Below are 14,506 nucleotides of genomic sequence, written 5' to 3'. Positions count from 1 at the left end.
ATAGACTGCCCAGAAGGCTTTCTGCTCTCTTCTGGAACTCTGGCTTAATTCTGAATAGCTGCAGTTGCTATAGATAAAGATATATTAAGCAATTTAACTCAGTTACTCATCTACAGCACCCAACACACTGAAATCACCACAGGAAGCAATTCTGAGCTATAACAAAGCCAGAACACTTCTTTAACTGTTACTTAGTTACAAAATTTAGTAGGCTACTTCCAGTCCTACTAATGGATAAACGGATAGCCACTTTAGCCGGGTTTAGAAATCCTATAATTCTATGGTCTGGTTTCCTAAATCACAGCATAATTCTAACAAGTCTGAAAATTAGCAGTAGCAGTGAAACTATAGCCTCAGCCCCCATACCTAACCCCTAGGAAGGCAGATATTTCAAGCCTTCAAAATAAAAGCTGATCCTAGGTATACCCACTTGGCCAGAGTCTCAGGCTTGATGAGGATGTTAAAGTAGGTCTTCTTCAACTGTTCAGTTATCATTGTAAAGACGGCTGGTGTGGAACTAAACTCCGCTAAGTAATCAATAATGAGCTGAAACAGTAGCTAAAAAGAAAAGAAAGAAGCACTGTAAGTGGAGAAGCATGGAAACACACAGTTTGCTTTTGATGGGGGGGGTCGTTTTCCACTGGTTTTTATCAGGGGCCCGGCATGGTTATAGGCATTGTGGGGGACAGAAGAGAAGTACTGATGACTCAAAGAATTACCAGGGGCTAAAATCCTCAATAACTGTCAAATTTGAAGCAATGATTTTTCTATTTTTATAATTTTCATGGATATTCATAAATATTTTTCTTCCAAATGAACTTGAAAATAATTTTATCCATATCCTCACTGACCTTAAGTGTGCCTTTAATTAGTGACACCCACTCAAATTTATCCAATAATGTTTCAACATTTACCATTACCGTATATCCATATACAGGCAGACCTCATTTTGTTATGCTTTGCTCTATTATGCTTCAGATGCTGCATTTTTACAAAGTGAAAACAGTACAATGATTCTGACTTGCTTTATTGTGCAGGTCTAAAACTGAACCCACAAAACTCTGAGGTATGTTTGTCGTGCTTCTCATTGACTTATAGTTTATTCATCAACCTCCTAATAATGAACAACCAAGTGTCACAGTGAATTATTCTTTTTGTTACATTTTTAAATTGAATTTTCATTTTTTAAATGTTTGTACCTACAGTTTACAGATAAAACTTGTCTCTAGTTTTATATATTTATATTCTATCTCAGGTTTAATTATTAGAACTATGTAAGCTTCATAAAATGAACCTCAAATACTTTTCTATAGTTTGTACTTTGAAAAACTCTCCAGGTAATTCCAAAATATACCTCCCAAATGACAACCACAATATTAGGCTTTAATCTGTTTGTATCTTAAGCTATATTATAAGTGGGCCTTTGACAAAAGTAAAATATTTTATGGTGTATCCTCTTAAGACAAATCTTTGTTCCCTGGGGAGACCAATAGGGGTGAGGATATAAACAGAGAGGACTATACTTCTCACTAGTGCTATTACTAAGATATGAATGAAGGCTATCTCACTTCTCAGAATAGATCTAACCTCTGCAAGGTCCTATCCTCCGTTTTTTCTTTTATAAACCCAGTTCCCCAAACCTTAATATATGTTCTACCCAGAAACCAAGATATAAAATTTGTTGTTGGGTACATTATATTACTTTACCTGGTGATTAATGATATAACCCTCTTAGCTAGCACCTCATTATTATTTCTTTCTCTTATGAAGTTTTTGGCAAAGCAACATTGGAACACATTCCTCACCAAAAGACAGACTACTGACAAGATACATACAGGAAGTCCCCAAGTTACAGACATCCAACTTACGTACAACTCGTATTTACGAACAGAGAGGGCCACAAGGGCTATTGGTACTCAGCTGCAGTTGGCTATCGGTAAAAATGATATCATAGAAGTACTTGACTCACATTGTCAAAGAACTAACCAATGAAATAAGGAACTAGAGCAGCAGATGATGGCATTTAGGGAAGAAAACAGGGACCTGAAACTCTAGAACCAAAATAGTTTTCTACAAAAGAGCTGATGCTTTTCAGTTCATTGAAGCAGGATGCCAAAGTTAGAGAAGTAAGATTCTGATACAGAGATATTTGCCAAAATTTACCACACAGTTACCGTAGGCCTGAGATGCTCCGGGGCCATTTATGATGAGAAAAAGAATAGCTCTGTACAAACCTCCCTTAATGCCACCTCAAGAAACTGATCCAGGCCCTGACCGGTTGGCTCAGTGGTAGAGCGTCGGCCTGGTGTGCAGGAGTCTCGGGTTTAATTCCCAGCCAGGGCACACAGGAGAAGCGCCCATCTACTTCTCCACCCATCCCCCTCTCCTTCCTCTCTGTCTCTCTCTTCCCCTCCCGCAGCTGAGGCTCCATTGGAGCAAAGTTGTCCCGGGTGCTGAGGATGGCTCTGTGGCCTCTGCCTCAGGTGCTAGAATGGCTCTGGTCGCAACAGAGCGATGCCCCAGATGGGCAGAGCATCACCCCCTGGTGGGCATGCCAGGTGGATCCCAGCTGGGCGCATGTGGGAGTCTGTCTGACTGCCTCCCCATTTCCAGCTTCAGAAAAAAAAAATACACATACAAAAAAAACTGACTCCAGCTGCCAATTCAAACCCTGACTCTCTGACACCAGTCCCATCCTCTCCTACAAGTCCATCATCTTCTGCATCATCCAAGAGTGCTTAAGGTTGTATTTGAAAATGTTTAAGTATTTATATGCAAAGAAAGGTAAAAATAAATACTATGTTAAGACAAACATCTGTCTAAGTTGCATTCAATAGGTAAATGTACCTGTTCCAACTTACATACAAATTCAACTTAAGAAGAAACCTACAGAATCTCTCTCGTCTGTAACCTGGTAACTGCCTATACCCTGTTTCTAAAAGGCTTATATACTTACTTTTTTTTAATCTATTTTTTTAATGTTTATTTTGTTGATTTTAGAGAGACAGGAAGAGAGAGAGACAGAAACATCAATCTGTTCTGGTATGTGCTCTGACCAGGGATAGAAAGGGCAACCTTTGTGCTTCGGAATGATGCTCTAACCAACTGAGCTATCTGGCCAGGGCAAAGGCTCATATACTTAGAACTAGGAAACAAGGCACACATACTTGAAACAATGGGATAAAGTAGAAGAAGAGGAAGGACGGACTCAAACATCTGACTTCTAATCTATGTCAAGCAAACGTATCAGTGTTTTAAATCTATTATTTCTGTATGCCCTAAAATTAAGCTCAAACTAGTCCTAAATGCCAGTGTCAGCTACAGAGAAACGGACAGCAAAGGGAAGTGAAATCAAGCCTGAAGTACCGACTGTGTTGCATGCATTGTTAGTAATTAGTGAATATATGTTGCTCTTTGCTGTGACCAGTTAGAATAGCTGTCTGTCATCAGCCAAGAAAACATGATAATCCACATTAATAAACACTCCTTTCTTTGTGTAGCATCCCATGCACAAGCCTCTGTTTGGTGCTACACGGGCAACAAACACAAGTAGGAAATTCTGAAGCACTCTATGAGAAAAACAGAGCCCTTGTACTTACAGGTAGTTTGTGGTTGAATCCTTTCACTCGAATAATTAAACCATGTTCTCCAGCTACCAGCTTATACTCCAGCTGTGCGACATCTGCTTCATAAGCTGGTTCTGCAAGGTTATGAGTGAGGATATTGACAAAGATATCAAAGAGGACCACACTGAAAATATAAAATGTAAACAGCATCATTAATTGGCAAGTAATACACATGAAAAGAGTTGCTCTGATTTAGAATAAGAAAATTCACTTTTAGAAAGATGTTAAGTCACTTCTCCAGAATGTAAAACTACATACTAATTGAGTTCAAGGAAAACACTGCTTAACAGAACTCAGTTTCACAGGGGTATTATATTCCCAATCTTACTCATCTCATGCACACATAGAAAATGGTCACATTTATGCTGCACAGTGGAGTAAGTGTAAAATGCATCAAAGGCAACTGTCCTAAAGGCTCTGACTATTCCTGTGGCCTAGATTTCCTGACTGACAAATTAAAAATCTGAGGGAAGGGATGAGAGCAATGTATTTATTTATTTATTTATTTATTTACTTTTTTAGATTTTATTTATTCATTTTTATTAGAGAGAGAGGGGAGAGAGAGAGAGAGAGAAGGGGGAGGAGCAGGAAGCATCAACTCCCATATGTGCCTTGACCAGGCAAGCCCAGGGTTTTGAACCGGCGACCTCAGCATTCCAGGTTGACGCTTTATCCACTGCGCCACCACAGGTCAGGCCGAGCAATGTATTTTTTAAAGTGGATAATAGTAAATGTTAGTGCTGCTTGTCATTTTAAGGTTGGATTTTACACTTTATGTCACAAAGGAAAGAAAAAATACACTATCATTTCTTGAGCACCTGCTATTTTTCAGGAATATTTTAGGCTCTCTGACCTCCTACAATGCAGTTATTTACATAATTATATGACTAATTTGCTAAGAACAAAGCATACAAAATCAAACTCTCCAGCAGTCTCTAAATACAGAATCTACAGATCCACTAGTCTTCATTATAGACTAGAAGCTAACCCAAACTCATCTCCAAGGCACTGTCTCAATGCAGTAACTCTTTGACTAACCTACACTATCAGCCTGTTTAACAAATGGATATAGGAGATGCAGAGCCACAATTCGATTTTAACAATGTTGATACTAAAATAATTTGTTTGGGGCACAGAAAAAATACATAAATCAGCAGCATAGCTCAAGTACTGATAGAGAAAATGACAGAAAATTTCAGAAGAAAACAAAATAATTATAAATAATAAATACTTTTCTGGAAAAGAGAACAACTGCTTACTTTGCTGCAGACTTCTGTATTAAAGGTGAGATCAGATGGAAACGTATATATGCTGAAAGAAAAATGGTCATAAGTAAGAAAATAAAGGCCAGACGCCTCAAATATTTACATATCTGCTATTCAGCTCCAAAATCATGCTTTCTAAAAATTATGAAATAAGCTACTAATTCTTAAAATTCATTACACTTTTATTCTTAAGGATCTTTAAAATAAGATTTACCATTCCAAATAATGACCAAAGGGCACACTTTAACCTAGAGGAAGATCAGATATACAGACAAACACACAGAGAGTCTACACATACTCATATTTATCAATAGCTTTAGTCAGAGAAAATGCTCACAGAGTACACATGTCAGTAACACTAAGGGAACAATCCCAATGCTCACAAAAAGTTATAGCAGAGCCTCTCCAAGGAGGCTGAGTAACTGTTAAGAACATTTTTGAAAACTATTATAACCTATTCAAGAAAAATTGAGGAAATACTTTCCCAATAATCTCAAGAATCCCTCAGAGCTCCAGTACACTTGGTTGAGGTTAGGGATATGGATTAAATGGCAACCACGAGCAAAACTCAACCTTTGATTCCATGTTGCTTCAGTAAATTCCTATGCTATTCACAGGAACAGGGAAAAGAAACAACACAGATTGGGCTTCTATGTTGAAGATCAGGATTTTAGAGGCTATTTAACTGTATACAATGTTTCCTCTATGCTTAAAAAACAAAATGGTAGAGGGAGATATATGGAGAATATTTCACATTTGTAAGGCTGGATAAAGCTATGGTGTCTAAGAGTAATTTCCTTCAGTGTACTCTTATTCTATCTCTTTTTGAAACTAATGTTCAAAAGTACCACCTGTTCCCTGAGACAGCTAAATACCTGGCTCTGTTTCCATTAAACTGAAATAAAAATGTCTGAAAACAATTTCATTTTAGGCCTGAATCTTTATTTCCTAGAATCTGTAGTGTCTACAAGGATTTTTTTGATAGTACAGGAGCACAATATTGATCTGGTAAGCCTAGGAAAATCTTCAAATGGAGAGGGAAGGGGGTGGGGGAGGGGGTTGATGACAGACATAAGGAAAAAAGTTCACTATAAACTAAAAAGATTTATAACACTTATTTCACTCCTTTTTGGGAGGGAAACATTTTACCTTTGGGGATTTTAAATTTGTTGTCTTTCTTATACCACAGGCAACCTTGTGGAGTATTCACAATTTTAACAGGGTATTCTGTCTCAGGACAATCAAAAGCCTTCAACATGAAGTCCGTGGCTAACAAAAGAAAAGAGTAAATAACTCATTCAAGTATGTTAACAGGATTCCCACAAATCGGTTCTTGTTTTCAGAAATCTAAGTCACTTTTCTTTGTGAAACATGAAACAAAAGTTCTTGAAATAATACCCTTTCTTTTTGTAATTAAACATTTTGCTATTTTCCATTCTAACTGATTTTTTAATGCTTTCACAACTCATTACACTGCCATCACACCCTACTAGGTTGATTTCACAACCCTCTAATGGTTTGCAATCGGAAGCATGAAAAACACTAAAACAATCAGACAACATAATGCAATTTGTACATAGACTGAATGAAAGGATCAGTTATGATATAAAAGCAAAAACAAATGCTTCAGAGAGTCTGAGCTTTATGTTTAAGTCCTGTTTTCATCATACTCCAACTGAATAGTCTTGGACAACTTGCTTTTGCTTTTTTGAGCTTCAGTTTTCTCATTTGAAAAAAATAGAAAAGAGTAATTAATGCCCATCCCAGAGTGATACTGGGAAACTCAAATATGATTCAAATAGTTCTTTATAAAACATAATGTTCTATATAGATGTGATTTGTTTTATTAGAACATGGAGGGGTTACATATAATGATTGCAATTTCACTGACCTATGTACTTGTTTTCAGCTGGAAGATGAAGATCTGGATTTAATTCAAAATTACTCTTCCACAGTTCAGCCCAACAGTTTTCAACATCTGTAGTGATTGAAAAACAAACTGATCCAATAAGTGCAATTCCGAATTCTCTCTATAACAAACTAGTCAACAAAAGGCCTTCACAAATCAATTCTCCTTTCTTCAGACATCTGGACATGAGTGACACATCCAGGCATTCTAGACTCTTGCTACTCAAAGTGTGTTCTCAGCTGCAATGGTATCACTTGGTACTTGGAAGCTTATTAAAACTGCAGAATCTGGGCCATGGCCGGTTGGATAGAGCGGGTAGGCTCAGTGGATAGAGTGTCGGCCAGTGTGCAGACATCCTGGGTTCAATTCCTGTTCAGGGCACACATGAGAAGCAACCATCTGCTTCTCTTCCCTTTCCTCTCCCCCTTCTCTCTCTCTCCCTTTCTCACAGCAGTAGCTAGACTGGTTTGAGCATTGGTCCCGGGCATTGAGGATGCTTTGGCTGCTCTGAGCATCGGCCTCCGGGTGCTGAGGATGGCTTGGTTGGTTCAAGCCTTGGCCCCAAATGGGGGTTGCCAGGTGGATCCCAGTCAGGGCACATGTGGGATTCTATTTCCCCTCCATTCACATTAAAAAGAAAAAAACTGCAGAAGCTCAGCCCTACCCCAGAGCTACTGAATCAGAATCTGAATTTAAAAAGATCTCCAAGTGATACATATGCACACTTAAGAAGTTTGAGATATATATTTCTAAAATATAGTCAAAACTGCCCCCAAACTACCAAGATAACAGGATTTTTTCACTAATAAATATACTCATAGCAGAAAATAATTCCTTAAAGAAATATAAATAATTTTCATTTCAAAATAATCTAAATCTAAATATATATACTTTCCCCTCACAGGAACCATCAGACTAATTATTAAGGAATAAAAATCCCCAGGTGAGTCAGATATACCTAAATTACGTAGGACAATTATTAAAAATATTTTACCTTCCATACTATACTGAGTCCCAAACCACTTCTCCTTGAGGTCACATTTTCCCTCATTAGCACCAGACAGTAGAACAAGATTTGCTTTTTGAGGAACTAGCTGATGAAGGGCTTCGGCAATGACCTAATAAGGGATGGGGGTGGGGGAGGAGACATGCAACAATAACAACTTTACCCTATACATCTCTGTTAAAAAGGCAGAATCACATTATGGTAGACACTCCAAGATCCTAGCATCTTGACGTTAATGGAAATATGTCTATAGTCCACGAACACCCGAATTTACAAAATTTCATTAGCCTATCAGTTGTTTAAAATATTTCTTGATAATGCTATATAAGCATTACTCATCTAAAAGCATATGTAGTAATAGTACTAACACTAAAAATAGCTAACACTAAGATTTTACTATGTGTCAGATGATGTTTAACATGTTATTTCATTTAACCCTAAAAACAACCCTAAGGTATACCAAATTTATAGAAAATAACACAGCTTCAGTGGTTAAAGATAATTTGCTCAGGATAAAGATTATATCATTTGTATGGAATACCACAGCTACAAGTGGCAAAAATAAAGTTCTAACCAAGTTTGTACATGATTCCCAAGACTATACCCTTAACCACCACTTCACACCCAAGAAACAGTAAAAAACTGATCCCTATGTAGGGCCTTCTTCAATAATCCTTCAGCTATGATGAGGACTAAAACAAGACTTTATGGGTTAGATTTAAAATGCTAACTACCATTTAAACACCATTTCTTTAGGAAAAAATGACAAATAGTAGTTCAGAAAAAACCACTTGGATGGACACTTGGGCACAACCACTCTACAGCTATGACAAGAATGTGTGGTTGCTGATTCTTCTTTTAAGTTTCCCTACCCTCTTTAAAATGAGTAGTTGTGGAATACCCTACATCAGAGTTTCTCAACTATGGCACTATTAATGTCTTGGGCCAGATAATTCTTGGTTGTGAGGTGCTGCCTTTAGCACTGCAGAATGTTTAGTAGTATCTCTGGCTTCTATTCGCTAGATGCCAAGAGCACCCCCAGCCATGACAACTGAAATGTCTCCAGATGTGCACAAATATCCCCTGAGGGGCAAAATCACCCCTGACTGAGAACTGCTACCCTACATGGAACAAAATGACATATTCCCCAGGAATGGCACAAGACAGACCCTGACCAACTATTTGTTTGTATATAGTATCATTTATAAATCATGTTTTGAATTCAGAAAATCATATATTTTTCTTGTAAATAAATACATTCAAAATGATTAAAATTTAATTATGTAGCACCTCCAATTAAATTATAAGAGAAGATAAACAACTAAGTATGCTTAGCAACCAAAGCACATAATTCTTAGGAATCACTTGAACTATTTTAAGTGGATGTTTCAACACTAGAAAAATGATGAGAATAGTATCTAAAAAGCAGACTTGATTTTTCTCCTACTAAAACATAATCATACATAAGAATCATGAAAAATTATCCACAGAACTATTGGTACCATATTTCTTCTATTTAGACAAATAAGACATGACTAAATACAATCAAGCTTTCTCTATTCCCACAGTTCTTAAGTACTTTTCTGCACTTCCTACCCTCCTCTTTCTTTAAATGTTAGAAATGGAAACCTCCTTACTTCTGGCTTGTATTCAAAAAGAAGTTGATCTCCAGTGAGAAAGTCCTGCAGTGGGTATAGCTGCATGTTTTCACACATGTTTTCTACATACTCAACCGGATCTGTCTGTAAAGAGGGAAAATTATTTCACACCAGAAACTCCTCATTATTATCCTTAATTTGCCATAGATACTTTTTTTCTCTTTTTAAAATTTTTTTACAGAGACAGAGAATGAGTCAGAGAGAGGGATAGACAGAGACAGGAACGGAGAGATAAGAAGCATCAATCATTAGTTTTTCATTGCACATTGCAACACCTTTATTGTTCATTGATTGCCCTCTCATATGTGCCTTGACCCCGGGCCTTCAGCGGACCGAGTAACCCCTTGCTCGAGCCAGCGACCCTGGGCTCAAGCTGGTGAGCTTTTGCTCAAACCAGATGAGCCTGCACTCAAGCTGGCGACCTCAGGGTCTCGAACCTGGGTCTTCTCCGCATCCCAGTCCGATGCTCTATCTACTGCACCACCACCTGGCCAGGCTTTTTTCTTTTTTTCTTTCTTTGTATTTTTCCAAAGTTGGAACCGGGGAGAGACGGTCAGACAGACTCCCGCATGCGCCCGACTGGGATCCACCCGGCACGCCCACCAGGGGGCGATGCTCTGCCCTTCCTGGGCGTCGCTCTGTCGCGACCAGAGCCACTCTAGCGCCTGGGGCAGAGGCCAAGGAGCCATCCCCAGCGCCCGGGCCATCTCTGCTCCAATGGAGCCTCGCTGCGGGAGGGGAAGAGAGAGACAGAGAGGAAGGAGAGGGGGAGGGGTGGAGAAGTGGATGGGCGCTTCTCCTGTGTGCCCTGGCCGGGAATCGAACCCGGGACTTCTGCACGCCAGGCCGACGCTCTACCACTGAGCCAACCGGCCAGAGCCTTTTCTCTTTTTTAAAAAAAACAATGAACCAAAACCTTCTGAAGGATATAACCAAACATAACTGCAGCACTATCACCTAAAAGTTATTTGTAACCATGAATCAAATTAATGTACAAGTCAAAATGAGTGATTAAAGTTTTGATACAAGAAGTTATATTAATCAGTATATTTCAATTTAAACCACAGCTCTCTAACCTATGAAATGAAAATAATCTTCCAGAGAAAAGCAATTAGTTCAAGTATGTATTTATTGAGACATTTCAACTTTGTTTAAAAAGGTAATGATGAAATAAGCTGAGCTACATGAGTTAATTTAGCAGTTCACAGAGATATGGACATTTCTGATTTGTTCTGACTTGGCACTGATTAGTTTTTTTTAAAAGCTATCTTTTTTGTTTTTTATTATTTTTATTTATTCATTTTAGAGGAGACGGGGGGGGGGGGAGTAAGAAGAAGGGGAGGAGCAGGAAGCATTAATTCCCATATGTGCCTTGACTGGACAAGCCCAGGATTTTGAACCGGCGACCTCAGTGTTCTAGGTCGACGCTTGATCCACTGTGCCACCACAGGTCAGGCCTGATAAGGTTTTAATTTAAGATGTTTTAGGCTCATTTCAAAATCAAAGAATTCATGAATTTTGCTAAAGGTGAAAGCAATGAAGTACAAAATGGAGAGATGTCAGTATACACAAATCCTGAAATGCCTTGCTAAGAAGGAAACTGAAAAGACAGAAAGAAAATGTCACTCATGCAACCAATGCTAAAAAGCAAGTCACTTAAAAAAGGAGTTTGGGCATCTCTTATGGTTTTACTCCGTAATTCTTGTTGCCACTCCTTCCCTAACACAGTTCTGGTCCACATGTTGCTAACACAGCTGAAAGGACAATAAACAAAATCTCTCCTGGTAAGGTAGATGGCAGGACTTATGGGTTCAATGCATATCAATCCAGTTTCTTTCAATTTCAAGTGACTACAAGTATATAAAGCAGATTACATAGGAATCAATAGCAACTGGAAGCTTATAGTTCTTGTGACCTTGTCTTCATGTACTTAAATTTTCTCTACTGAAAGTAGATATTCAGGGAATCACCTTTGGTAATGATCCAAAAAAGGCAGGTTTCAAGATGCTCTACAGAAAGGTTCTATATCAGAGGTTCTTAATCTAGGGTCTGTATACACCTCCCACATGATGTCAGTGGACAAATTCAGGAGGCAGTGGTAGTGCAATTGGCCCTGATCAACTGGCTCAGTGGTAGAGTGTCAACTCGGCGTGTGTAAGTCCCAGGTTTGATTCCTGGTCAGGGCACACAGGAGGTAACCATCTGCTTCACTACTCCTCCCCTTCTCTCTCTCCTCACACCTTCTGCACCCATGGCTCCATGGCCTCCCACCTCAAGTGCTAAAATGACTTGGTTGCAAGCATGGCCCCAGATGGGCAGAGCATCGCCACCTAGTGGGCTTGCTGGGTGGATCACCATCTGGGCGCATGCGGGAGTCTATCTCTGCCTCCTGCCTCTCACATAATATTAATAATAATAATAAGAAGAAAAAGAATAGAATTTGGTTGGGAAGAAATATTTTGCTGGACCAGGCACACTGGACTAGGATGAAGGGTACCAGGTTTGAAACCCTGAGGTCGCTGGCTTGAGCATGGGATCATAGACACAATCTCATGGTCGCTGGCTCGAACCCAAGGTCGCTGGCTTGAGCAAGGGGTCACTGGCTCAGCTGGAGCCTCCTGGTCAAGGCATATATGAAAAAGCAATCAATATACAACAAAGGTGCCACAGTGAATAATTGATGCTTCTCATCTCTCTCCCTTCCTGCCTGTCTGTCCCCCTTCTCTGTCTCTCTCCCTTAAAAAATATATATATATTTATTTTCACTAATCTCTAATTTAGCATTTTTATTATGAATATGTCAATAAGTCACAATACTGGCAGCATCTATGACTATAGCTAATAGAAATCACTAAATATAGTTGTTACAGACATAATATCACACTCATTGCTACTTAAAAATTATGATTACTAGACCTACCACTAGATCTTATTAATATATGGTCTACTGGAAAGTTCTGTCCGTTTTTGGAATAAAACAAAATACAAATTTTTCTTACCGTCAATAAACCTTGTTAAATAATATAATTGCCATTATTATTAATGATTTCTTGCCAGCATGAGGGCAATTTGTATATCCCATTTTTGAAAAATGTTTTATCTTTTGATGTGAAAAATTGAACCAGTGCTTGTTTGATACCTTCTTCATTTTTGAATTTTTGGCCCTTCAAAAAATTTTGTAAGGACAAAATCAAGTGATAGTCGGAGGGTGCTAAGTCCGGGGAATATGGTGGATGAGACAGGCATGCTTCTGTAGCATTTATTTCTTGTTGAAATTTGTAAAAATTACAGTGGCGTAAATGAACTTTATCAGTAGCCATGATACACTATTGCTGGTATCATGATACCAGCAATACATGATACATGATAGTGTACACTATACATGGTACACTATCACTTCACACATAAGACTAACGTGAATCAACTTTGTTTTAGTTAATTTGCTACATCAGTATGTATACATTAAGTGATAAAAATAGAGAAGCACACATGCGCCAAATAAACGTGTTTACGTGTCGAAACTTGTGATAGAAATGGACAGAACTTTCCGGTAGACCTTATGTATTAATAAAAATCCATTATCTTTTACTATTTTGAGTACTTTATTTCAATATTCCTTTGCAAACTACTGTATTTTATTTTATGCACTTAGAAACACTATTCTATAAACTGTGTAATAATTAAAAGTATTGTTTCAATGTTAAATTGCTTGAGTATGTGACAATTTTAGTCAGATTATGCAAGAGAACACATTTGTTTGTAGCAGATACATGCTAAAAAAATGTAGGGGCAAAAAGTACAATATCTGTAATCAAATGTTTTAAGGAAAAAAGTTCATACATCCACACATACATATATAAAGAGAGAAAAAGAGAAAAAATAAAATCATGGCAAAATATTAGCAATTTCTGATTCCCATCAGGGATGTACCAGTGATCACTGGACTACTACAGCTAGTTTTTTGAGAGTTTAAAAAGTTAGAGGAATGAGATATTATTCTGAGAAGTGCAGGGAGTGAACAGATTTACAAAGGGATTCAAGGGTTTAAAAAGAACCCTGCTCTAAAAGCCTTACTTTTCAGCCTTATATAATACCTTTCTTTCAAAAACATATTCCACAGACACATAGGATCACTTATTTTCTCACAATACCCCAGAGTTCAAAGAGAGAGGGAGAGATGGAGACATATCAACTCGTAATTGCGTCACTTTAGTTATTCACTGATTTCTTCTCAGGGGTTCCACCAGAGCCAGAAATCTTGGGTTCAAACCGGCGACCTTGGGGTTTCAAACCTGGGACCTCTGCATCCCAGATCAATACTCTATCCACTGTGCTTCATCCCACCAATCAGGCCAAACCTTATTCATTTTTTAATGCTGAACTCAATTCAAACTTACCATATCCATGAAACCTTTCCTGGTCATACTCCAATCAAGGCAAATGCTCTCCCTGCCCTGAAATGCCAGAGTACACTGTTTCTGACATATATAATTATTATGACTGATTATCTTGTAGAATGTCTTTACAGTATTTGAATTCCCCAAATATCAAGTACCATACCAAGCTCTCCATGAATGTTTATCAAATGGACTGTTGGATGACAACATATATAAATGATTAGCACACAATATGATCTGTATCAGTGTGCTTAATCCTTCACTGTTACTCAGTATAAATACTCAAAAACACAAGAGTTAACTTTCAGATAGATTTAGGGCCATCTTGAGACCCATACAACAGAGAGTGCCAGAATTAAAACTCCAGTGACACTTCCAAAAAAGAGGAACAATGTCTCCACCAGTTTCAACTTGGTCACAGAAAACATTTTAAATGAATTTGACTTCTAGTACCTGTTCTTGGTAATGAAACTCATTGTCCTCAATTTTCTGAATCTCTTCAAAAATTCTATAAGAGAAAAAAATTATAATTAGACTTATTTACATTTCTCATTAGAATCATCAACAACAACAACAAAAAAGAGAAGCATAAAAATAAACAGACTGGCCACTCACATGTAGAGAATAAGAATATGGAGCCAGTAA

At 38.1% G+C, this 14,506-nt stretch overlaps 1 protein-coding gene across 1 annotated transcript in view; it reads right to left on the bottom strand.

The window, feature by feature from the left end:
- NRDC (nardilysin convertase) overlaps positions 1-14,506 on the bottom strand; it is a 90,750-nt gene that overhangs the window by 10,343 nt on the left and 65,901 nt on the right. Inside the window, exons 14-21 of the mRNA XM_066269208.1 lie at positions 14,315-14,369; positions 9,444-9,548; positions 7,795-7,918; positions 6,783-6,869; positions 6,041-6,160; positions 4,886-4,937; positions 3,600-3,750; positions 431-558 (exon numbers count right to left, since the gene is read on the bottom strand). Of these exons, the coding sequence (XP_066125305.1) occupies positions 431-558; positions 3,600-3,750; positions 4,886-4,937; positions 6,041-6,160; positions 6,783-6,869; positions 7,795-7,918; positions 9,444-9,548; positions 14,315-14,369 (822 nt within the window). The remainder of the gene's footprint in view (positions 1-430; positions 559-3,599; positions 3,751-4,885; positions 4,938-6,040; positions 6,161-6,782; positions 6,870-7,794; positions 7,919-9,443; positions 9,549-14,314; positions 14,370-14,506) is intronic.

Source organism: Saccopteryx bilineata, chromosome 3 (genome assembly GCF_036850765.1).
Source record: "Saccopteryx bilineata isolate mSacBil1 chromosome 3, mSacBil1_pri_phased_curated, whole genome shotgun sequence".
Taxonomy (NCBI): Eukaryota; Metazoa; Chordata; class Mammalia; order Chiroptera; family Emballonuridae; genus Saccopteryx; species Saccopteryx bilineata.
This window is presented reverse-complemented; position numbering and strand designations above follow the sequence as displayed.